This window comes from Anopheles gambiae, chromosome X (assembly GCF_943734735.2).
Source record: "Anopheles gambiae chromosome X, idAnoGambNW_F1_1, whole genome shotgun sequence".
In the NCBI taxonomy this organism is placed as follows: domain Eukaryota; kingdom Metazoa; phylum Arthropoda; class Insecta; order Diptera; family Culicidae; genus Anopheles; species Anopheles gambiae.
The window spans coordinates 13,531,517-13,555,661 of record NC_064600.1 but is presented as its reverse complement, the minus strand read 5'-3'; the positions used below and the strand labels follow the sequence as shown (position 1 = coordinate 13,555,661).

The 24,145-nt window shown below is 47.1% G+C and overlaps 4 protein-coding genes across 5 annotated transcripts; 1 reads left to right on the top strand and 3 right to left on the bottom strand.

The window, feature by feature from the left end:
- Positions 1-20: 20 nt before the first annotated feature.
- On the bottom strand, positions 21-8,408 carry LOC133391185 (uncharacterized). Its single transcript, XM_061642888.1, has 2 exons — positions 4,344-8,408; positions 21-29 (listed from the first exon to the last, which is right to left on the bottom strand). The coding sequence occupies exons 1-2, from the start codon at positions 6,975-6,977 to the stop codon at positions 21-23; spliced, it is 2,643 nt and encodes an 880-aa protein (XP_061498872.1). The 5' UTR covers positions 6,978-8,408.
- Positions 8,409-8,541: 133 nt separating this feature from the next.
- Positions 8,542-11,546, bottom strand: LOC133392096 (uncharacterized protein K02A2.6-like). The gene is made up of 2 exons (XM_061650509.1): positions 8,704-11,546; positions 8,542-8,623 (listed from the first exon to the last, which is right to left on the bottom strand). The coding sequence occupies exons 1-2, from the start codon at positions 9,870-9,872 to the stop codon at positions 8,605-8,607; spliced, it is 1,188 nt and encodes a 395-aa protein (XP_061506493.1). The 5' UTR covers positions 9,873-11,546; the 3' UTR covers positions 8,542-8,604.
- Positions 11,547-14,302: 2,756 nt separating this feature from the next.
- LOC1272324 (protein SPT2 homolog) lies at positions 14,303-17,878 on the top strand. Of its 2 annotated transcripts, none has more exons than XM_061646554.1 (3): positions 14,303-14,413; positions 14,858-14,990; positions 15,239-17,878. In XM_061646554.1, exons 2-3 carry the CDS (start codon positions 14,922-14,924, stop codon positions 17,222-17,224), a joined length of 2,055 nt encoding a protein of 684 aa, XP_061502538.1. In that variant the 5' UTR covers positions 14,303-14,413; positions 14,858-14,921; the 3' UTR covers positions 17,225-17,878. The 2 variants fall into 2 exon arrangements, with proteins under 2 accessions (XP_061502538.1, XP_311270.6); XM_311270.6 differs by having other exon boundaries at positions 14,315-14,707.
- LOC3289739 (RING finger protein 141) lies at positions 17,542-23,482 on the bottom strand. The gene is made up of 2 exons (XM_559376.5): positions 22,570-23,482; positions 17,542-22,488 (listed from the first exon to the last, which is right to left on the bottom strand). The coding sequence occupies exons 1-2, from the start codon at positions 22,725-22,727 to the stop codon at positions 21,660-21,662; spliced, it is 987 nt and encodes a 328-aa protein (XP_559376.4). The 5' UTR covers positions 22,728-23,482; the 3' UTR covers positions 17,542-21,659.
- Between the last annotated feature and the right edge of the window lie 663 nt (positions 23,483-24,145).

Below are 24,145 nucleotides of genomic sequence, written 5' to 3'. Positions count from 1 at the left end.
ATCGAATCGATGCAAAAAAATTAGAATACCTAGAGAAACATGTTTTACAAAAGTGGTAAAAAATTCAGAATTTTTCAATTTTTTAAAATGTGCTTTAAAAAATAAAATCAACTTTTACCCCTTACTTCTATAACCACCTACCCGGGTAGGTAATACATACAATAAAGGATTTTGTTTTCGATTAGTCGCTAATTTTGTAATGATATGTATAGCAATGCATGTAGTTATATTTATAGAATCTATTCAAAAAGTTTTCTAGCCCTTAATATTCTTCAAAAGTCACATAGATTGAAATGATTGCCCCGACAGTCGGGAAGACATGGCGGTGTATTAGTGCCAGTTGAACTAATTGCTATGCATTCAATTTATGTAACTAAAAGCAATACTTCATAAATTTATAAACTAAAAAGAAGTTTTGTTATTATAGCTGCATAGAATAAGTTAAATAAGACATTTTTTGACTAATAAAAATACAAATTCCCTTATATAATGTATTACCTACCCGGGTAGGTGGTCATAAAGATGAGGGTGTATTTTTGGTCATAGAAACGAAGGTTAAATCGCTAATCGTTAAGTCGCACATTTTTTTTGCTTTTTCTTAAATCTCAACGGTAATAGGCACTAAGCACACGGGAGATACGATGTGGGATTAAAATGATTTTGTTTAAATTAAGTTTTCTCAAGCAAAAGCTAAATCTCCTGAAAGCATGTTGCTGCTCCATCCATCTCACATAATAAAGCTTAAAATATGTAATCTGCATGTACACGGTACTCTCCACACGCATGCCTTACCTTTAGTGATGAGTCAAGCACCACTTTTCACTGTGTGGTGCTGTGGTACCACGCACAGTCTACTGTGCTGTGTGTGCGTGGTACCACACTTAATGTGTGGTCACACAGTAGCTGTGTTCCCGCACAGTTTTTGCACAGTTACTGTGTTATCGCACAGTTAGTATGCTTTGCACACTTTTTGTGCTCCGCACAGCTACCACACAGTTTGCACAGTTTGTGTGCTCCGCACAGTTTGTGTGATCCGCACAGTTATTGTGTACAATCCGCACAGTTTGTGTGCTCAGCACAGTTTGTGTGCTCCGCACAGTTTCTGTGCTCGGCACAGTTAGTGTGCTCCGCACAGTTTGTGTACAATCCGCACAGTTGCATACAATAACTGTGCGGAGCACAGAAACTGTGCGGAGCACACAAACTGTGCGGATTGTACACAATAACTGTGCGGAGCACAGTAACTGTGCGGAGCACACAAACTGTGCGGAGCACACAAACTGTGCGGAGCACATAAATTGTGCTAAGTGTGGCACCACAATTTTATAAAATGTGCAATTGTGCTCGCACATTTTACTGTGCTGTGTGTGCGTGGTGGCACAGTGCTACTTGACTCATCACTACTTACCTTCGGGTCGTGATGAAAAGCAATTGGATAAGGTGTGTAACAGTTTATTTGAAATCCTATAGGTGATCCACGTGTTTTATCTCACCTGTCGAAAGCATGAGCACAAGACACGCTGAACAATGGCGCAAAGTAAGAACGGTGCCAACAGAGATACACACCTGTGGTAGTGACGATGAGAGGAGACTGGAATTGTATCGGAGACATACCCGCACCAGGTCCGAATGCCGTTCCGAATCCGGAACAGTTCCTGGTACTGTTCCAGAAAATAAATGTAACCTATTTCTAAAAAAATAAATGGAGCTATTTCTGGATCTCTGGATCTGTGTGGATCTGTGGTTCATGATCGATTCCAGGATCGGTATGGGTTCAGAATCAGTTCCAGGTCTTTTATAGGTTTACTTTCAGTTCCAGGACCGGTATAGGACCAGTGTCAGTTCCAAATCCGATATGAACCGGAACCGGTATGGGTTCATAATCGAATCCAGGACCAGTATGGATGTAATGTGATCGAACGTACGCGGGTTGCCGTCGTGCACCGTTTTTGCGGGGAGTCAGTCTTTACTGACATGAGCTGAGGTGGAACGAACTATTCGAAGCGGACTGATTTGATCGTCCAGGCGATCATGGAAACCCGAAAGGAGTTTCCCTTACTGGAAATGTTGGAGTTTAGAAGCCTTACCTTGTGTAGGGGGACATAACTAAACTCTTGAAATAAGTTGGTACACGAAGTTTTTAGGAAGCGTAACGTCCTATCTTGGCAGTCCGAACGAATCTGACTTGCCACGGTCGGAATTGGTTTTATTTATACTCAATGGGTTTCGAAATATTGGTTTTGGAATGTGTTTTTGTCCTAATTAAAGGTTATTGATATGAGGTGCAATTTATTCATTCTATCGGAGTGAGGTGTCTGTCAATTTGTGCTTATGCTGTGCTTTTAGTGTTTTTACAAAGGTTCTGGAAAGTTTCAACTGTTCTAGCCAAATAACGAGTGCGTTCGTCGATCATTGCCTACACTGCGCTTTTAGCAATAAGTTGCTGCAGTAACGCTTGAATTGCTTATGTTGCGCGTTTCGGTTGTTTTCGATAAATGTCTCAATGGTTTTTTCTATGGATGGTATGGTCTAGGTATGTTGCTATGGTGTGGATTGATTTGCTGATGTAATATAATGAATGTGTTGCAATAGTGTTTGTGAGAAAACCTCACGAATGTTCGGCTACGTGGTACAACTCGTTTTCTTTCCCGATAATTCCAAAAACTTGTGCCGGTTAGAAAAATGAATGCGACTCGTTCAAATGTCCGTTTGCTACTGTATATTCAATTGTCAAGAGTTCATTACATAATTCATTCTGAGTTCATTCTGTTATCCTTATCTATGCCTATGAGTTCATTTCCTATCCTATCTCTAAATTTAGTTCGAATTTCGAATTCGAACTAATAAATTCAAATGATCAATCTCCAACATTCCAGCCACCAAAGAAAGTATTTCTTTACAACATTCAGCAAATACAATTGAAAAAAAAATAAGAAAATGAAGAAGTATCTCGATCTAACTTCGCCTCAGAGATAGCAAATGTTGTGCAAGTGTGGTGTTGTGTTGTACAAGTTGCAAGTGTCGATCTGTCACTTCGTGTATCGTGTCGTGTGTATGTGCGGTGTGGTTGTTTACATTACGCATGTGCTTCGCGCTGATCGCCTCCTAACTTTGGTGTTCGAGGTTAATTGTCTTCACATACGTTTGGATTTGGAAGGATTGCCAATCTAGCTGCTGCGCGTACTATCTCCTTTCCTGCAGCTGTACGAAGTGTTACGACTCCAACAACGCCGTCCTTTCCTGGGTGCAATCGTGTTATTCTACCCATTGGCCACAAGGTAGGTGGTATATTGTCTTCCTTTATGATTACCAATTGCCCTTCTTCTAGCGGTACTGGTGGAACTATTAAACGTTTGGCCCGGGCCTGAAGCTGCTGCAAGTATTCCGGATACTAACGCGACCATATATGCTGCATATGCTTTGCACCAAATCAAACTCCTTCAATCTATTGGCTGCTACCTGACTCCTATCAACAAGTGGCAACGCCAGCATGTTCGACCCTACCAAAAAATGACCCGGAGTGAGCGGTTGCGTGTCCGATGGCTCACTAGAAAGCGGAATCAGGGGTCTTGAATTTAAGCATTGTTCGACCTGCGCTAGCAATGTTACCATTCCCTCCTGAGTGAGGCTCGTACTTCCTATCGTGCGAATTAGGTGCTGTTTAGCGGATCGTACAGCAGCCTCCCACAGTCCTCCGAAGTGCGGCGCACGAGGCGGAATAAACTTCCACTGAATTTCTTCATTGGCACACCAGTTGAAGATTTCGATGCGTTCGCTATTGCTGTACTTCAACATCTCGTAGAGGCGATGAAGTTCGTGTGCAGCCCCCTTAAACGTAGTAGCATTATCCGAATGCAGTTCCGCGATTTTGCCTCTGCGAGCCACAAAGCGCCTTAGTGCTGCCAAAAATGCCGCCGTGGTGAGATCATTCACCAACTCAATGTGGACCGCTCGTGTTGCAAAGCGATGTATGGCTTGGTGGGACTTCTATTGCGAACAGGCGATTTCAGCAATACCGGACCGCAATAGTCCACACCACTCACAGCAAACGGTCTCGTGGGTGTAACCCTTGAAGTCGGAAGATCTGCAACGGATTGTTGCACCAGTGTAGGTTTGGCCTTGAAACACTTGTGACACCGATGGAAAACCAACTTCGTCAAATTACGGCCACCGATTATCCAGAAGCGTTCACGAAGTATGGATAACAAGTGTTCCGGACCGGTGTGCATATACTTCTGGTGATACGCGACTGCTAACAATGCAGCGAGTGGGTGTTTTGCAGAAAGAAGTATAGGATGCTTCGCGTATTCTGCTATTTGTGCGTTGTGAAGCCGGCCACCAACACGCAGGATTCCCGCCTCATCAATAAAGGGGGACAACCATTTCAGCTTCGAATTGCGTGGTATATCCTTGCCGTTTTTAACCGTTTTTAACTCGTCCGCAAATGAATCTTGCTGAGCTAACCGACACAACTGCAGCTCAGCTTGGATGAGTTCGTCTCGAGATGGAGGTGCAATCAATATAATCATGTCCTGAATCGAAGCATGACCCTTGGCTGTCGGTGACGTAATTGCGGGTTTCGGTGTCCTCATGCATTGCACGAAACGTAAACAATACGCCATGGTTCGACGAAGTTTGAGGTAGGTTGAAAACCGTGCAAATAGCTTATTGTTGAAATCGTCCTCCATCGACATTGCAGCTATTCGTGATTGTGTAACACGTTCTTCTTCTATTGATGCCGTTTCTTCAATTGCAGGTTCTCTTATAGGCCATTCTTCCTGTTTGCTGCTCAACCAATGTGGCCCATGCCACCATCGTTCACAGGATTGCAATTTGTCTGGTAGTAGACCTCGCGATGCATCGTCTGCTGGGTTGTCTACACCAGGAACATGCCTCCAGCACTTGATCCGGGTTTCTCCTTGAATTTGTGCCACCCTGTTGGCAACGAAAGGCTTCCACCTCCGTGGTGCTGAATTGAGCCAATGTAGCACGGTCATGGAATCAGTCCAAGCGAAAGCATCGTATTCACCGTTGAGGGACTGACTGACCTTCCGGAACAGTTGCGTTGCCAACCGCGCTGCACAAAGCTCGAGTCTCGCTATAGAATGTGTGTTCGACAACGATACTACTTTAGACTTAGCTGCCAACAGCTGCACCGATGTTGTCGAATCGTTTTCTGCCCTGACGTAACAGCAAGCACCATATGCCACCTGAGAAGCATCCGCGAAAATGTGTAGCTGCACGTTTGTTGCTTGCCGAATTGAAGTGTAATGCGGAATGGGCACTTCCCGAAGTGAATGCAGCTTGGAATGAAATGCCGTCCATTCCTTTTGGAGATGTGATGGTAGCTCACGATCCCAATCCCACGGCTTCCCGTTTTCCTGCAACTTCCACAGCTGTTGCATAAAGAGCTTAGCGATGATAATGGTTGGACTAAGCAAGCCCAGCGGGTCAAAGGTTTTGGCGATGTAGGACAAAGCTAGCCTCTTTGTCAACATCGTCGCAGCAGTTGGTAGATCGATCCGATATCGCAGCATATCAACTGCTGGCTCCCAAACCAGACCAAGCGTCGATACAAATTGGGGATCTTGCCATTCATGAGTAGGAAGGATGGCAAGGACTTCTGAAGGAATGCTGATTAGTGCTTCGGGTATGTTCGATACCCACTTCTTCAACACGAATTCAGCCTGCTTGAGCATCTCGGAAATCTGCCTTTGCATTTCAATTGCATCTGCCAACTCGTCTGTTCCCGTTAGCAGGTCATCCACATAAAAATCGTGCAATACAGGATCCACTGCTCGGGGGTATTGCATCTTGTGATCGAGAGCGATCTGCTTTAGCGTTCTTGTTGCTGGGAAGGGTGCGCAAGACGTGCCATATGTTACCGTTTGTAGTTGGAACGTCTGAATCGGCTCTGTGGTGTTTCCTCTATACCGAATGCGCAGGTATTCAGTGTCGCGAGAATCGTGGAGAATTTGGCGATACATTTTCTCAACATCTGCTGAGAGTGCGACTGCGTGAGACCGGAAACGAACGATGATGGTGAACAGATCGTCTTGGATCACCGGCCCAACCAGGAGTTTGTCGTTCAAGGAGTTGCCAGAAGATGTCTTGCACGACGCGTCAAAGACTACCCAGACCTTGGTGGTTGTGCTCGACTCCTTAAGCACCGCGTGATGAGGGAGATAGTAGTGTTCACACGAATCGTCCACCGGCTCGGTGAGTTGTTTCATGTGCCCTAAGCGCTCATACTCCGACATGAATTTACTATACTCCTCCTTCATTGCAGGGTTAGACTTAAGCCGCCGTTCCACCGCTAGGAGACGACAATCAGCGATTGCTTTCGATTCTCCTAAAACGATATTCGTATTAGGAATTTGTGGTAAATGTACGACATACCTGCCAGATGGGTCTCTGGTTGTAGTAGAGATGAAATGACGTTCACACATGTCTTCCTCCAGAGGTAGAGCGGGCTCGTCGAAGATGGTCTCGCTCTCCCAGAACCGCGTCAATATGGCTTCCAACGGACTGTCGCTCGTTGCCATATTACATACCCGATGTTGTTGAGACGAATGCGTTGTGTTTCCTGCTACCGCCCATCCAAACTGCGTTTCTACCAACCATGGCAGACCCGAACCGAGAGATTGCTTGCGTCCGGTATGCAGCTCCCAGAACGTATCGCCACCTATGACCACATCGACCTTGCCTGGGATGTGATACGTGGGGCCTGCTAGCGTTACATCCGGGATGTTCCACGAAGACACGTTGATTGGTGAGGTGGGAATGTCCGCCGAGGGTGTATCCAGGATCAGAAACTCCAATGGGGTGGTGAATTGAAGGTTTCTTGAACGAACGATCGCCGTGGTCGAACCCTTTATCTGCTGCCTTGAAGTTCCGATGCCAGACACTGATACATTAACTCTCGCTCGAGGTGTCATGAGCTTCCGAGCTAACGTATCCGAAATGAAGTTAGACATAGAGCCCGAATCCAGAAGCGCCCGTGCCTCATGCTTCTCTCCATAATCGTCTACGATAAACACGGCACGAACGGCAAGAATACTCGGATTTGCACGATCTCACTTGATGGGAACAACTGAGACAATTCCAGCACAATCCCTTTGATCGTGCGATTTCCCGCCGCTCCTGAGTATTTTTGGCTAAAAATACCGGGCAATTTCGAACCAGGTGATGATCTGCACACTGCAATGGACAGGTCATTTGTTGAATGGTCGATGAAACGGGAGTATTCCTTTGCACAGAAGCAGCGTTGGTTACCGACCGCCGTGGTGCGGTGGGCCGATGTGCCCCGGCCACCTTGATCGGAGCCACAATCCGATCGCACGAGATACTCTGGCTCGATTTTAGGATTCGAATTCGGTCTTGCAGGAATTCGATCAAGTCGCTGTACTTGTCCTTCTTCTTATGCACAGAATGCCTTTCCCACGCCAGAATGGTCTCATTGTCCAGCTTCATCAGCAACATGTTGGACAAAGGCGTGTCCCATGAGCCGACAGGTTCATGTAGCTTCTTTTTACGTTCGCCGTGTGATATGTGGCCGAATAAGTGTTTACGACACAACGTAAATTAGATAAACTACAATAAATAAACTTAATTTATTTCCGCCTTGTAATGACACCACACCACATTCGTTGCTAGCTGTATCCCGACTGCCGCTCGCATCCCGATCGTGTAACGAGTAACAATCGGGATCGCGGATCGGGACGAATCTCTCGCTAGGACACTCGTGCCCATCAACCGACGAGAGAAAACATCTCGCAGAGAGGGCGCGTGAGTACCCTGCACGTACGCACCCAACATCTCCCCTCTTTTAAAAACGCCTGTACGGGTCGAACCTACTGGGCAGTCTTCTATGCCTAGAAGAGCGACGTGGTTCTCGGATTGGAGCTTGTACCGGAATTGGGGAATTCGTTGGATGCAGCGGTTCCGCGTTTGAGGCCGTACGCGGATCGATGACTGCTGACGTTTGTGGGTGTGATGCAGACGATACGCTCGTGTGTGTAGATGTAGTATGCTGTAGCGATGCTGATGATGGTTCGGCTGTTGATGTCGTCGGTTGCGGAGTAAGGTGGTAGGAATCCTAAAGAATATCTAGCGATAAACCGTCAGACTCGGATGATTCACGATGACGATGATGATGACGTTCACGGCGCTCGCGCAGCTGGTTCACGTGGCTTCTTATGGTCTTTCTATCGACTGTCCTGACGGTGTACATTACGTTTCCAATGCGGCTAACAATGGTCCCAGCTGTCCAACTCCAACCGTTGCGAGAGTAACACTTAACATATACCAGGTCGGACGGGCGAAATTCCCTGCGTTTAACTGCTGGACTGTCTGTTAACCCTCCTGCGAGTGGTGGACGTAATAGGTCTAAGGTTGTACGCATTGGTCTGCCAAACATTATCTCCGCTGGTGATTTTAGCCCTTCTAACACGGAGCTCGGAGTACTTCGGTAGGGCAGTAGGAATGCATCCAGCGCCTCTTGCATCGTTCTCCCATCGGCTGATATTTTCTTAACGGTCCGCTTGAAAGTATCAACGAACCTTTCAGCCTGCCCGTTAGACTGCGGATGATAGGGTGCCGTCGTTATGTGCTCGATGCCGTTCTGGAAGCAAAAAAAACTTAAAATCTTCGCTCGTAAACTGCGTACCGTTATCAGATACTAGAGTGGTTGGAACACCGAACCGGGCGAATATTCCGCGTAAGATGCCGATGGTTGCTGCGGATGTAGTGCTGCTCGTTCGAAATACTTCAGGCCATTTCGTGAACGAATCTACTACGATGAGGTAGAAATCTCCATCTAGTGGACCAGCATAGTCCACATGAATGCGCTGCCATTGACCTGCAGCTTTTGGCCAAGGAACGGGACTTGAGTGAGGGGGTGATCGTGCAACTGCTTGGCACGCGTTACATGTTTTGACCCATTCCGTGATGTCAGCGTCCAAGGATGGCCAATAAAGGTAGCTTCTGGCCAATGCTTTCATCCGTTGTATGCCAGGATGACCGTGGTGTATTTGTTGCAGACATTGCTGTTGTAGAACTCGAGGAATCTCCACCCTCTCCCCGAACAAAATACAACCATCAACGGTTGATAAAGCATCCTTACGTGCGAAGAAACGAGACAATTTCCCTGTGTAGGTTGCATTACTGGGCCATCCTTCACGTATGTAATGCACGAGCTTTTGCAGTAGGGGGTCTTTCCGTGTTTCTCTGATAAGGTCTGCAAAATGAAGTGGAGTGTTATGAAACGCACTTACCACCATTGCTTTGATGTCTGTTCCTATGCATGCGATCACGGTGTCTTCTTCAGGTTTGGCTTGTGTGTTGATCAGGCGCGAAAGCAAGTTAGCTTTTCCGAAGTCATCGGTGCGTACATACTCTATGGTGAAATCATACGCTAGAAGAGTGAGTGCGAAACGCTGCAAACGGTTTGCGGTGACGGTCGGGATACCCTTCTTCGAGCCGAAAATATGAAGAAGAGGTCGATGGTCCGTTTGAAGAACAAAACGCCTGCCGAAGATCATTTTATGAAACTTTTTTACAGCGAAGATGATAGCCAAGCCTTCGCGATCGATTTGGCTGTAATGACGCTCTGCTTCACTGAGGGCGCGGGAAGCATGTTGAATTACGCGCATTGCACCTCCAGGATACACGTGGCTAATCGTTGCGCCAAGGCCGATGGACGAAGCGTCTGCAGAAACGATTATCTTCTGCCGTGGATCATAGTGCGTTAGAAGTAGGTCGGACGATAGGAGAGACTTGCACGTTGCGAACGACTTTTTGCATTCTGGCGTCCAGCAGAATGAATTATTTGCCTTAAGCAAATTGTCTAACGGATATCGCAGCTTCCTCATATTCGGGATGAACTTCCCGTAATAGTTAATTGCTCCCAGAAATGATCTCACACCGGATATGTCTTTCGGTTCAGGGAGCTTCTTTATAAGCTCGATTTTTTGACGGATCTGGTCGTAACCCGTGGCTATCGATCACGTGTCCAAGGTACGTGATTTAGCACCTGAGGCGGTTCTAGCGATTACGGATGGTGCTGCTAACTGGGGACTGCCAATGAGCTTGTGTGATCTATCACAGTAATGTCGGAAGCCGTGTCCAACTGCATACGAACCGATGTACCATTCATCGTAAGTGACACGAATCTGCACCGTTGCTGTACACTCTGGACGTTCACTGTCACCATCCTTAATTGTGTTTTACGCTGCTTCCAGGGGCGTTTGCCGGGCTTACGGGATCTTATGGTGTTGCAATAGCCTTCTTTGTGGCCCGTCCGGGAACAAGTTGTGCATCGGTGTTGTTTGTACGGGCAATCGCGGCTCCAATGCAGCCCTCCGCACGACCAACACGGGGTAGTAGGATTGTCGCGCTTGGGTTGGAACTGACGTGGTGCGCGATGCATTTTTGTGTTTACTACTAGAACACGCTCTGGTACCGGTGCCTCGATCATTGCGCTATCCTTTTTCAGGTTGATTAACCGATGGCACTCTGAAGAAAGCTGTTGCAAGGTCACGCAGGCCTTATCCTCAATGCGGGCTAGCAGTCGCGTCCTGATGTCTGCGTCGATCTGCACTGCACTTGCTTCTGGCTGTTCTTTCACCGTTATTATTTATAACATATGGGTCACTTGTGCCAGCAGCGTTGTTGAATGTTTCGTTAAAAAAATGCACATTTGACACTTTTTTCTCACGTTCCGTCGAATGACGGTTATGGTCACAATACTTTTGGTTCGTCACACGACACTTACGTTTTACGTTACCGTTGTACTTATCACATTTTACTTGAAAATAATTTGCTTATACTTCTGCCTGTCGATTGCAGATTAAGGTCACGGTCGCCATGTAATGTGATCGAACGTACGCGGGGCCGTCGTGCACCGTTTTTGCGGGGAGTCAGTCTTTACTGACATGAGCTGAGGTGGAACGAACTATTCGAAGCGGACTGATTTGATCGTCCAGGCGATCATGGAAACCCGGAAGGAGTTTCCCTTATTGGAAATGTTGGAGTTTAGAAGCCTTACCTTGGGTAGGGGGACATAACTAAACTCTTGAAATAAGTTGGTACACGAAGTTTTTAGGAAGCGTAACGTCCTATCTTGGCAGTCCGAACGAATCTGACTTGCCACGGTCGGAATTGGTTTTATTTATACTCAATGGGTTTCGAAATATTGGTTTTGGAATGTGTTTTTGTCCTAATTAAAGGTTATTGATATGAGGTGCAATTTATTCATTCTATCGGAGTGAGGTGTCTGTCAATTTGTGCTTATGCTGCGCTTTTAGTGTTTTTACAAAGGTTCTGGAAAGTTTCAACTGTTCTAGCCAAATAACGAGTGCGTTCGTCGATCATTGCCTACACTGCGCTTTTAGCAATAAGTTGCTATGCGTTCTCTGTTTGTCCACTTTGCTACAGTAACGCTTGAATTGCTTATGTTGCGCGTTTCGGTTGTTTTCGATAAATGTCTCAATGGTTTTTTCTATGGATGGTATGGTCTAGGTATGTTGCTATGGTGTGGATTGATTTGCTGACCCAAGCTCCCGACCACGCTGGTTTTCGCTGGTCTTTTCGGGGATAATTCGTTAACGAATTTTCCCCGAAAAGACCAGCGAAATACAGATCATTTTCGGGGATAGTGAACACACGTGAAGGATGAACCCATGCAAAAAAGAGCTAAAAATAGAAATGAACATTCGGATTCATTACCTTCCCTCATATTCCAATTCATGCTCATGCTTCATCCTTGATGCTACCAACCACATCGCTAATTCTACTTCGAATCACTTTGCCAGTGAGACCATATTATTATTCATGATCGTGCTATTTGCTTGTTTTGTTGTATGAAGGGGTACTGATACTAAATGAATTAAAAGAAATAAATAAAACAATAAAAATAATAGATTGACTATTAAACACGCATTTCTAACAATGAGTAAAGGGGTCTGAAGTTACTGGAGCTGCATGTTTTAAAAAGAAATCAAAACTTTAAATCATCGATGAAAACAATAAAAATGGAATTGAACTCATGTCGACCATGGTGCAAACATTACACCATTACCATTTGACCACTACTAGTTCATGAACATGAATCGTCATCTATCAGTTTTAAACTCTTCAAATATAGCACAATGAACAAAGAGATGTGTAAAAGTTCATCGATGCGTGTGAGAGAGTAGAGCTGATGAATAGAAAGAGATGGCATGAGTTTATGTTCATTATCCCCGAAAAATTTCGCTTGGGGATGTAATATAATGAATGTGTTGCAATAGTGTGATTTGGCTTTCCGAAGTGCGTTACAATGTGTCTATAGCTGATAGTGTGTATTATAATAAGTTCTGTATAGCAGATATGCTACATGGATTCATGATAAGTTCTCGGACCGGTATGGGTTCATCATCGAATCCAGGACCAGTATGGGTTGATGATAGGTTCCAAGACCAGTATGGGTTAATGATAGGTTCCAGGGCATGAATGGGTTCAGTTTCAGTTCCAGGACCGATATGGGTTGATGAAAGGTTCCAGGACCAGTATTGGTTCATGATAGGTTCTAGGGCAGGTATGGGTTCATGATAGGTTCCACGACCGGTATGAGTTCATGATAGGTTCCAGGGCAGGTATGGATTCATGATAGGTTTCAGGGCAGGTATGGGTTCATGATAGGTTCCAGGGCAAGTTTGGATTGATGATAGGTTCTAGGACCGGTTTGGGTTCACGATTGGCTTTAAGACCGGTATGGATTAATGATCTGTTCATCTGAGCTAATATGAGTTCAGGATAGGATTTAGGGCAGGCGTTGATTCATAATTTGTTCCTGGACTGGAAGGAATAATGATAGGTTCCAAGACCAGTATGGGTTCATAATAGGTTCTAGGGCAATACTGATGATAGGTTCCACGAGAACGTAGCGCATAGCACGAGAGCGATGAGAGCGACAATTTCTCGTACGACTGTTATCACTCTTTTGTTTCATTGCGATAAGCGGCGTAGCACATGTCGTTCTCGTTCTCTCTTTCCTTCATTCATTCGATCTCAAGTGAATCACTGACCCAAGCTCCCGACCACGCTGGTTTTCGCTGGTCTTTTCGGGGATAATTCGTTAACGAATTTTCCCCGAAAAGACCAGCGAAATACGGATCATTTTCGGGGATAGTGAACACACGTGAAGGATGAACCCATGCAAAAAAGAGCTAAAAATAGAAATGAACATTTGGATTCACTCCCTTCCCTCATATTCCAATTCATGCTCATGCTTCATCCTTGATGCTACCAACCACATCGCTAATTCTACTTCGAATCACTTTGCCAGTGAGACCATATTATTATTCATGATCGTGCTATTTGCTTGTTTTGTTGTATGAAGGGGTACTGATACTAAATGAATTAAAAGAAATAAATAAAACAATAAAAATAATAGATTGACTATTAAACACGCATTTCTAACAATGAGTAAAGGGGTCTGAAGTTACTGGAGCTGCATGTTTTAAAAAGAAATCAAAACTTAAAATCATCAATGAAAACAATAAAAATGGAATTGAACTCATGTCGACCATGGTACAAACATTACACCATTACCATTTGACCATTACTAGTTCATGAACATAAATCGTTATCTATCAGTTTTAAACCCTTCAAATATAGCACAATGAACAAAGAGATGTGTAAAAGTTCATCGATGCGTGTGAGAGAGTAGAGCTGATGAATAGAAAGAGATGGCATGAGTTTATGTTCATTATCCCCGAAAAATTTCGCCTGGGAAGCGTTTGACAGCACGTCCGATAAAATCGCATACAATGGAGCACAGACACGGGCCTAAGGCCCGTGTCTGCACTTCATGAAGTCGAACGCACTGATAAAATTGTATATGCAATTTGACAGATAATGTATCACATCGAACATGTAAAATCCCATATATTTTTCATGTTCGATGTCGCTTTCGATTGTTGCTAGAGCGTCCCAATCATTTGTTGGGTTAAATTCCTAGTACAATTTTCAGATCGACACTTCAGAAAGGCCTCATGTGACCGCTATGAACCAAATCTAAACTATCTCCTTTAAATAAATGAAAGATGTTATTATCTCCGGCTGCTCTTCATGGGACAGATTAGCTTCCATCTCCAACACCCCCCCCCCCCCCGCCCAACACTTCAAAGCCTACCGAAAACTACCGAAAAATCTTAAACTCCTACCGAAAACTACCGATAAAATTTTGATGCGCCTACCGAAAACCGCAAAAATAATCTGGCCACTCTGCCTAGTTGTTTCAAAATCACGCACGTTGACATTTCCCTATCCTCAATTTGACAGTTGTAGGGTATGTCAAGCGAAGCAATCCAACCGCTCGGGAACCCTCTGCTACGGAACAGCAACACACAGCACAGTGCTTGAAGGGAAGGTAAATAAATGCAATTCCATACTCGCGACACCAGCTAACCGTCGGTGCAGGAAAATTAACCTTCCCACCTGGTCGTCTTGCCCTCGCGTGGAGTGACGGTGCTCCGCAATCAAAGTGGCCACGGAACATTTTTCCAACAAACCTCTCAACAGAAAAAAAAACGATCAACCGTCTCAACCCTCAACACACACGGTGGGAGGAGGAACAGTGGCAACAGATTGTTACCACTACCTACCGACCCCACCCTCAACCATCCCTCCTCCTCCACCTCCGAAAGTGCAGAGCTGCGCGGATGTAAGTCGATGCGGGATCGATAACATGTGGCCGCCGTATGGTGCCGGCTGCTTGGCGTCCTGGAGACGGGATTGCCCATGCATCGTTGTAACTTTTGTTGTTGTTGCTGCTTGAGGTGTGTTTTAACCGGCCACTTTCTTTCCGTCACAGGGTGGATGATCTCTATCTGAGCGCAAGACTGACCCGCTGCTAGTTGTGTGTGTTTGTGCGCGCGATGGATTTTCGCGAACTGATTAATGTGGCCAAACAAAACGCGCTCGAGCAACAGAATGGCACCAAAACGGTAAGTAAAAACAATATCGCGGGAATATGCGGTGGGCCAGCAAAGCGAAGGGAGGACCAAGGCATATGATTTCCTGGGCGGAGGGGGAGTTTGGAAAGTTTCTAGAACAATCGCATCACACAAAACGCTTAACACGCTTCTCTTCTTTGCTTTGGTTTCCGTTTCATGCCGCCGGTGCGAACAACAAACGAACCACTCTTCCCACTACCAACCCTTCCCCCCCCTCTCCCCCCCCCCCCACCGAACAGAACCGCACAGGGTACAGTGCCAAGTATTCGCCACCGAAGAAGGTCACCAAAGAGAAGAAGGACCTGTCGGAAAACATAAAGCGCTTTCTGGCGAAGCGCGAGGAGGAGGAGCGGCAGAAGGCGCTGGAAAAGCACCAGAAGGCCCAGGAGCTGATGGCGCGCCGGGGCGGCAAGGGGAAGAAAAAGATCGAAAAGATGCTGAAGGTGATCAAGTCGGCGAACAAGTCGGTGCTAGAGGACGCGGCCGACGCGGCGGAGTGTGCGCTCGGTACGGAGAGCCTCGAGGACGACTACGGCTACACGTCGGCGGTCGCGAGCCAGTTCTTCAACAAGCTGGTGGACAAGTACAAGAACGCACCGGACGAGTCGCTGTTTACCGAGGCGAAGAAGCGTAGCATGTCGAGCGAGGAGCTGGCGCGGGCCCGGGCCCGCGTCAAGGACGCGATCATGAAGGAGCAGGAGGAGCAGAGCGCACCGCGCACCCGCAAGCCCCGCACTGCCCGGACGGAGGTGGAAGACACGCGGAGCGGTGTGGGGGAGGCGCGGACGGTGTCGTCTGTATCGGTGGGCGGGCGGCGGGAGGAGCCGGTGGCCGCGAAGCCGGCGGAGGAGAAGCCCCGGCCGGTGCGCAGGGCGAATGTGCCGCCGCCGCCCGACTTCACCACGCTGCTGAAGCTGGCCGAGGCGAAGCAGCACGAGGCGGTCAAGATCGAGGTGCCGGCCGAGGGCCGCAAACGCGAACCGGAGCGGCCGATGACCAGCAAGGAGAAGCAGGAGTACGAGGAGCAGCAGGCCTTCCTGGCGATGAAGCGGCTGCGGGACAAGGTGAAGCAGGACCCGAACCTGTCCGACAAGGAGAAGCAGGCGAAGCTGGCCCGGCTGGACGAGCTGCGGGCGGCCGGCAAGCTGCCGAACATTCCACCGCTGCCGGTCGGGAAGGGTGGAGGAAGGGGGGGACCGGCGGCGGCAAAGCCGTCGCCGTCGGTAGCGGCTGCACCCCCCGCCCGTGCCCCGGGCTTTAAAATTCCAAAGCGCAACGAAGCGGGCGAGCCGACCAAACCGGGCGAGAAGGGTTTGGCCGGCCCCCCGCCCGCAGCGACGGGCGAGCCGAAGGCGAAACTTTCCAGCAGCACAAAGACTACCAGCAGCGCCAGCGGGTTGACCAATGGTAAGGTGGCCTCCTCCGGTGTGCCACGAGCCAGCCCGGCCACACCTGCCGCCCCCGCCGCACGCACCAGCAAACCGGGCGCTCCTTCCACGGCCGGTGCGGCACCCACGCCCAAAGCTTCCGCACCGGCCCCGGCAGTGAACGGGAAGTCGTCCGCGGCGCACAGCAAACCTTCTTCCATGTCTTCCACGGCGGTCAAAAGCAAACCGACCACCATCACAGCGTCCGCCAGGCCGCAGTCCTCGTCGGCGGGCTCGAAATCGAGCGCCTCTGCCACCCCCCGGCAGCCATCGGCAGCCACCAGTAGTGCCAGCAGCGCAGCGGCGCGTCCGGCTGCGCAGCAGCAGCAGCCGGCGAAGCGTCCGCCGGAACCGGTCGCCAAAACGCGCCAGTTCCCGCCGCCCGACGTGCGACGGGGCCCGCCGGTGGTGAAGCGGCCCGGCGCCGGTCCGCCCTCGATGGTGGGCGGCCGGCCGTACCCGGGTGCGGGTGGTGGCCCCGGCAAGAAGCGGCGCATCATCGACAGCGACAGCGAGTACGACAGCGAGATGGACGACTTCATCGACGATGGCGACTGCGAGGAGGACTACTCGTCCGCGATCAAGGAGATCTTCGGCTACGACAAGTCCCGGTACCGGCACGAGGCGTACGACGACGAGGACGACAACATGGAGTCGTCGTACGCGCAGCAGATGCGGGAGGAGTACATCAGCAAGAAGATCGGCCTGATGGAGGACCTGGAGGACATGCGCATGGAGGAGGAGGAGAAGCGCCGCAAGACGGTGAAGAAGAAGGGCGGGCCGCCGAAGCGGAAATAGTGGACAGTGGTTCTGTTTTTCTGTTCGCTTCCATTTGCACTTATTTAATCAAACGCGGGCCAGGACAAACAAGGAAGGTGGCCGGGCAGAAAGAGGAAAGCGTAAACGGGGCCAATCTCCTCAATTCTCTCAAAAACCACCCGCTGGGTATGGCGGCGGCGGAGGCGGTTTTCTAACGATTCGTTTTATTTAAATTAAAGCGTTCATGTAGATTTATATTTGTTTTTATTTGACAGTTAAGGATAACATGTATTGTTTGGGGGATTTTTAACTTCACCCCAAACTCTCTTCCCTCTCTTTTTCCCTCTCTCTCTCTCTTTCGCTTGCTTCATTATCCCATAATTTAGATGATGAACTCTGGTGCAACACCAACATTTGCATCGTTTTTTTGTTTGTTTGTTTTATTTCGCCCATGTGCGTTCCGTTGCGAAAGTAGAAAGCAATAGCACGTGTTGCGCGCGCAGCTGTTAACAAAATTTGAATTAGGGCTTTTTTTTATATTGACATCCTCTCAACACACACACACATGCCAGTAAAGTAGGCTGTTCATTGCAAAAGAGTGGAAAGCACGGAGAAAGCACACAGAATGCCGTTAGAAAAAAGAAAGAGTCTGATAGCTTAAAACTGAAGAAATATATGGATTTTTGTCACAAATCGGGTTTTCCTGTTCCTTTATCCCTCTCGCGTTACATTCTTCATTTAAATCGTGGTACGTTTCGTGAATATACTAGTGGTGGGAGCTCTGAATCACACCTACCCGATTCCGATTCCGGAGTTGGCTTCGGAATCGATTCCAGAATCAGGTTCGGCGTCAACTCCGGAATTGGCTTCGGAATCAGAAACGGTTCCGGAATCAAAATCAGAATCGGAATTGACACCAGAAGTTGAATTAGCTCCGGAATGAGCATCAGTTCTTGAAATATGAAGTTTCAGAAGCGAAATCAATCCGAGAATCTCTATGAGAATGGATCGTTTACAAGTAAATTTGGATTCTTTGCGGCTATCAATATCTAGCATCATTGAACCCAAACGGCTTCGATTCCTGGACCGATTCCAGAGCTGATTCCTATTCCGCAGTCGATTCCGATTTCGGAGCCTATTCCGATTCTCATCCCAGAGCCGACTCTGATTCTGGAACCGATTTTGATTTCGGAGCCAATTTCAATTTTGGGGGCAATTTCGATTCCTGAACCGATTCCAGAGCAGCAGAGCAGAGCAGAGCCTATTCCGGAGACGATTCCGATTCTGGAGCCGATCCCGATTCCGGAACCAATTTGGGAGCCAATTCCGATTCCAGAGCCGTTTTCGATGCCGGACCCGATTCCGATTCTGAAACTAATTCTGATTCTAGAGCTGATACCTGCTATCCGAAATCGATTCCAGAAAACTTTGGAGCTAGCCGGAATGGATTCTGCCGAAAAAATCCTTTTTCCCCAGCGCTAGAATGTACAGTAATAAAGCTGTGGGAGGGCCGCGCTTTTCCGGCTTTTCAAAAGCTGCACGCGTGCCCAAGTGCCGACGGATGCTTATGCTTATCGGGCAACTGTAAGCGGTTTGCGAAAAGAGTGCTCTGCGGTCCAAATTAGGTCGTCGGAAGTGTTAAGCATTATGGAGGGAAAATATATATGCATGCTTTTCAGTTCAGAACGATTGAAAGGGACACAAAAAATGTATTCCATTGAAAACTAAAAGGGTTTTTAGCAACTTCCGGCGACAAACATGCTATCCGCAAAGGGTAATTCGTCCTCACGTAATGTTAAAAACTGGAAATTACTGATGGTTATAATAATTTAATTTTCTAAATAAATTTAAAAAGGTATTTGATCAACCCTTTTACAAAACGGAACTCCCTTTACAGTGGATCGGTAACCTGCAACTCTTCAGAATTCGTCTTCCGGAGGTAACCAGAGCTTTCCTATGTGAACTAGCAAGAACAATGCCCGGTCAACATAATCAAAGACAATTTGACATATTAAAGAATAATGCCAGAAGATTTTCCGGAAAGCTGTCGGACTGAAATGATGAAAAATATTTAAACCAAAGATGTCAAACTGATGGCCTACGGGGTCTTTCGGTGTGGCCAGCGAAGGCTTGAGCCAACATTTATTTGTAGTAGCATTTCTGCCTCTACAGTACAAGTAAGTAAACTCCGCACACCCGAAATATCAAGAGATGTTACAAACGATCGCAAGCTTTTCATGAGGCAGCCTACCAAGACCAATATGATTAGATATACTACTGGTGAATTGGTTCTGATGTTGGTGGCCATAGCAAATAGGGATTGCTATGGAGATTAGCAGGAGAAGAGTAATGGTAACTAAAGACTTGAATGACACATTGCACTCTCCAACTGTCAAATGAAGATTTGTCTACGTCTAGACTGGACTAGACAAACCAACCTGTAGTAATTCATGGACTTTGCACAGCATCAATCGATCTCGGCTCAAAAATATTGATAATCAAAATGACACCAATTTCAACATAAAATTTAGTACACCTGTATTGGATAAACCAACGTAATTAGTCATGCCCAGGTTGTTGGCATTATTTTTGCGCATAAAATCTTGTTAGTTGCCACAAAACTATGCAAATTATGAAAATATCAGAGGCCTTTGGCCAATTGAAAATAATCTGCTACAACATTTATTTTTTTGTACCTTATTTAACAACAAAGTTTAAACTATTGTAACGTAACAGTTATCCCAAAATGGAATGAAAAGAACTGCCAACGATCTGATGTTTGTATCATATAATGTAATACAAAAACTAGGCTGCGGCCCGTGCTACTATTTTCGGCGGCATTTTGGCCCGCGGGGTCAAAAAAGTTTGACATCGCTTATTTAAGCAAATATTCACAAATATTCAAGAGAAAGAAACCGCGAACCCTGTATAGAAGCAGAATTGCAACGAAGCCTCCGTTCATTATCAAAGCGAGCAACGTGGATTGCCGATACGTCTAAAATTCATGCAAACGACAATAAGCGTTTGCAGGTAGTTTATGATAAGCTCCTTCATCTAAGCGGGGAATAACACCTTTTATGGATAGCTTCTTGTATTTCCACTTCTTTGTTTGGCACTTCCGATTTTTCATCTGGAGATGCCGCATTCAACAGTATCTTCCTTTTCTCGCATCGCACGACCGAGCCCGCAATTATTAAAGTAAATTTTGGTACTCATAGCACTTGTACGGTATCTTGCCAAACGTTCATTTGAATTACAGTGGCGGTCACCTAAAGTCGGACACCGCTTATTTTCACCTATCATCTGACTTTGCGACATCCTGGAAAGTTCTGTAGACTGACAGTTCTCTAGATGGCCTAGGTTATTTAATACGCCGATGACCACTCAACATAGTCGATGAATTTTCCAGGAGTTCTCCTAGCTGTGGGACTCCTTCCTACGTGAAATGAACTTAATGTTGTTTGGGAATTGGACTCTATAGCATCCTTGTTGGACAAAACCAATAGGAATATCGAAGGCGCCTGAACAAAACGCGTGCCATAGAGTTCAATTTCCAACGTTATGAAGTTCACTTCCTATAAGATAAAGTCAAGGAAGTGTCTCACAACTATGAGAACCCCTGGGAACCCCTGTAATAATTGGTAGCAAATGATTTAAGAACTTGGTATGCTGATAACTGATAGCAAAGGTATGAAATTTGGTATGCGGTCCACTGGAAGACTGGTCATTTCATTTCAATCATTTCAGCAGCAAAATGACCACGAAAATAAGCGGTGCCCGACTTTAGGTGGCCGCCACTGTATAAGAAATAAAAACATAATTTTCATCACAATATCAAACGTGGCGGCGTTGGTGCAATTTTTAATGCATCCCAATATTATTAATTGATTGATATTTTGGCATCGTGAAGCATAATAATATCTAAAAAGGGACCGCACATGTTTTCGATGCAAAAAGGTTCTCATACGATTTTGATTATTGCGCCCTACGAGTAACTCGCCGTAATGGGATATTTGCTGTTAATTGTAAAAGAAAAAAAAAGTCAAGAAAATATTAACCTAACTCTAACATATATCGATTGTTGTCGGCTTTAAAGAGCCGTAAATAGAGGGAAAAGCGATTAATAGTGTTATAACATTAGGATGGCTTTGCAAAACTGGTTAACAAGATGTTGAAGGAGGCGTGATTTAAGGCCTTTTAGAAAATCGATAGTATATGGAACAGTCTAAAGGAAGAAACGAAAATATTAAATAGGAAGGGCTTGACGTAATTCATTGAGCAAGCACATTACCGATCACTTTGCTCTAGATTCGAAAATCCCTCAGCAGCGCTTAATAGTGAGCAAATAAAACATTTGATTTTAGAGTTGAAAAAAAAGAAGTAAAAGTACAGTGGCCAACAAACACTCTCCCCTCTCTCTCTCCCCCCCCCCCCACCCTACCCTATCCCTTCTTCTCCCCTCCCAAAGGCCAAATCACAAGTCCAGCATCCGGCGCAGCCAGTTCCGGTCGCCGTCGTCGTCGTCGTCCGCGACCGGCTCGTTCGACAGCTTCAGCAGCGTGGCGCAGATCTCCTCGCTCACCTCGTTCGCTTCCGGCATCTCGGACAGGACCCAGGTGTCGTCCGTGCTGGCGAGCGCCTCGTCGCAGATCGGGCACGTCTTCTGGTGGATGTTCCACTGCTCGATGCACGGCATGCAGTAGCTGTGGGCGCACGGCAGCGACACCTCCGGCCGGCGCTCGAGACAGATGCAGCACTCGTCGGCGTGGTCGGTCGCGTCCGCTGGGCCGGCCGCGATCGCATCGACCTGCGCCATCAGGATCGAGGCGGTGGTGCAGTCGGGAAAGACGAACGTGCCGCCGCCCGACGACGAGCAGGTCGAGGCCGAGCTGGACAGCGGGACGGTGGTGGGCGTGGCGGTGCGAGCAGGACTCTCCGGCGGTGGCCGGGCGGCGCCAGCAGCAGCAGCGGACGGGCCGGCCCCGTCCACCTTAGCCGACGGCGGCGTGTCCGGCGGCCCGGTGGCGGAGCTGCCGGTGCTCGACCGGGACGGGCTCGCGCCCGGACTGTGTATCCGCTGGCTCTCGACCGTCACCATCGCGTGCAGGTTCGTCTGGAAGGTGCGGAACACCTGCAGGAACTGCTGCAGCGTCAGCAGCTTGAAGCAGTCAATCTTGCGCGTCTCCGGGTCGATCTTGACGCAGGCGATGCGCACCGTCCGCTTCCAGAGGATGGAGTTGTCCGTGCCCTTCTTCACCGCAAAGACCAGCTGCTTCCCGTTCGGGTCGAGACACTTCCGGGAGCTGGGGAAGGGAGGAAAGAAGCAGATTGAGCCGAACGATGAGTCATCGAGGCGAAGAGAGACGGGCAAGGGGAATACCTACAGTCGGTTCAGATCGGCCAGACACTTCTGGAAGTCTTCGTACCCGAGGTTGTTGATCTCGGAGAAGATGTGGACCTGCTTTTTGATCTCGAACTGCAGCGAGTCGACCGCATCGGCCGGCAAAATGCGCTGCGAAATGCTGGACGCCTGGCTGCCCATCTTCTTGCCCCCCTCTTTGTCTTGGCACACACACTCACACACACACACACACTGGTTGTTTTTGCTACTTTTGGTTGTGCTCGCACTGGCAAGCTCACTCACATCGTCGGCGTGCAGACGCGAAAAGCTCGCAATTGTTGCTGTTTGTACAGCGATTACATTTCGGTTTGATTGCAGCTTGGACTGGCGGCGGTTGATTGTATCCGGTGCGGGGTGGTGGTGATGACTCACCGACACACACACACACTCCGTGTTTTAGATGGGAGATTGCGGGGTGAAAAAAAAATGAGAAAAACAACTGGATTGAGCACGGGAATGGCGTCTCAGGAAAATGTGCCCACTGTCGCTCTGCCCTTGTGTCATCTAAACAACTGCTTCTGTTCTTTTTTTTTATCCCACTTTTGCTATCGAACAGCTGTGGGTAGGACGGGAAAAACGGGTCCAGTTTCGCTGGAAAATGTCACCCAACAGGATGGAATGTTTATGTTGTCTTTTGGCGGAATTCCATCACACACTTTCACAGAACTGGGTACGAGGGGGACTTTCTCGGGTACCGCGAGGTATGAGAAATTTTAAATTCTTCTCGTTAATTATTACTTTCCTTTATTTCTAGAAACTGGTGGTACTATTCTGCGTTATAAAATGTTGCATTTGTTTTGGATGTTGTTACAGTGGAATTTGAATCCGTTTGACAGGCATGAAGTGCCCTCTACACCACGCGCAAAGATTTGCCCGGATGTGTATCGAACATTTGCGCAATAATTGCAGCTTCATCGATTGAACGAACTGGTTTTTTTTTTGACAAAAAAAGAGCGAATCGTTAAATGTATTTGCTCGAACCTCTTGGAAGAAGGTACACAAATGACCTAATTTGTTTTATTTCGAAATTTATACTGAGACAGAACTCAAGCGCGATAGATAAAACTTACACGGTTTCTCTAGCCAACCCAAGCGCCACAATTAAGCTTAAACGACTGTAACATCAAATTTCCATAGGAAAAAAACGAAAGCTCCATAGCTTCATTGGTTTGCTCAATACACAAGCAAAATTACTCAAGCTTTCAACCTAAACAGAATATAAAAAGACTTCGTTTAGCAGACGGTAAACGACTTACAGGGTTTTCAATGATATTATTGACATGTTCAGCGAGTTGTTGATTCGTTCGGGCATATAATTGACAATTTCAGCGAGATATTGAATTGTTCGTAAGCAGGCGTTGACAAGTTCAGCAATTCTGTAGTGTTGTCATTTGTTTTGTTTACACACTGTGCCGCAGGGTTCAATTTTTCATTCTGAAAAGTCCTAAAAGTAGCTAATAATCATTCCCCAAGCTGTTTAATTCATGAATTAGTTAAAACAAACATATTTTTACGAAAACCGTTTGTTTACCTTCTGATGAGAATGATCCAAGCTGCAG

Excerpts from the sequence above, each read along its gene's own strand:
- LOC133391185 (XM_061642888.1), bottom strand. The coding sequence starts at position 6,977 with ATGTCTAACTTCATTTCGGATACGTTAGCTCGGAAGCTCATGACACCT.
- LOC133392096 (XM_061650509.1), bottom strand. The coding sequence starts at position 9,872 with ATGAGGAAGCTGCGATATCCGTTAGACAATTTGCTTAAGGCAAATAAT.
- LOC1272324 (XM_061646554.1), top strand. The coding sequence starts at position 14,922 with ATGGATTTTCGCGAACTGATTAATGTGGCCAAACAAAACGCGCTCGAG. Across the intron at positions 14,991-15,238 it reads AACAGAATGGCACCAAAACG|AACCGCACAGGGTACAGTGC; the intron begins GTAAGTAAAAAC and ends CCCACCGAACAG.
- LOC3289739 (XM_559376.5), bottom strand. The coding sequence starts at position 22,727 with ATGGGCAGCCAGGCGTCCAGCATTTCGCAGCGCATTTTGCCGGCCGAT. Across the intron at positions 22,489-22,569 it reads CTGGCCGATCTGAACCGACT|CTCCCGGAAGTGTCTCGACC; the intron begins GTAGGTATTCCC and ends TCCCTTCCCCAG.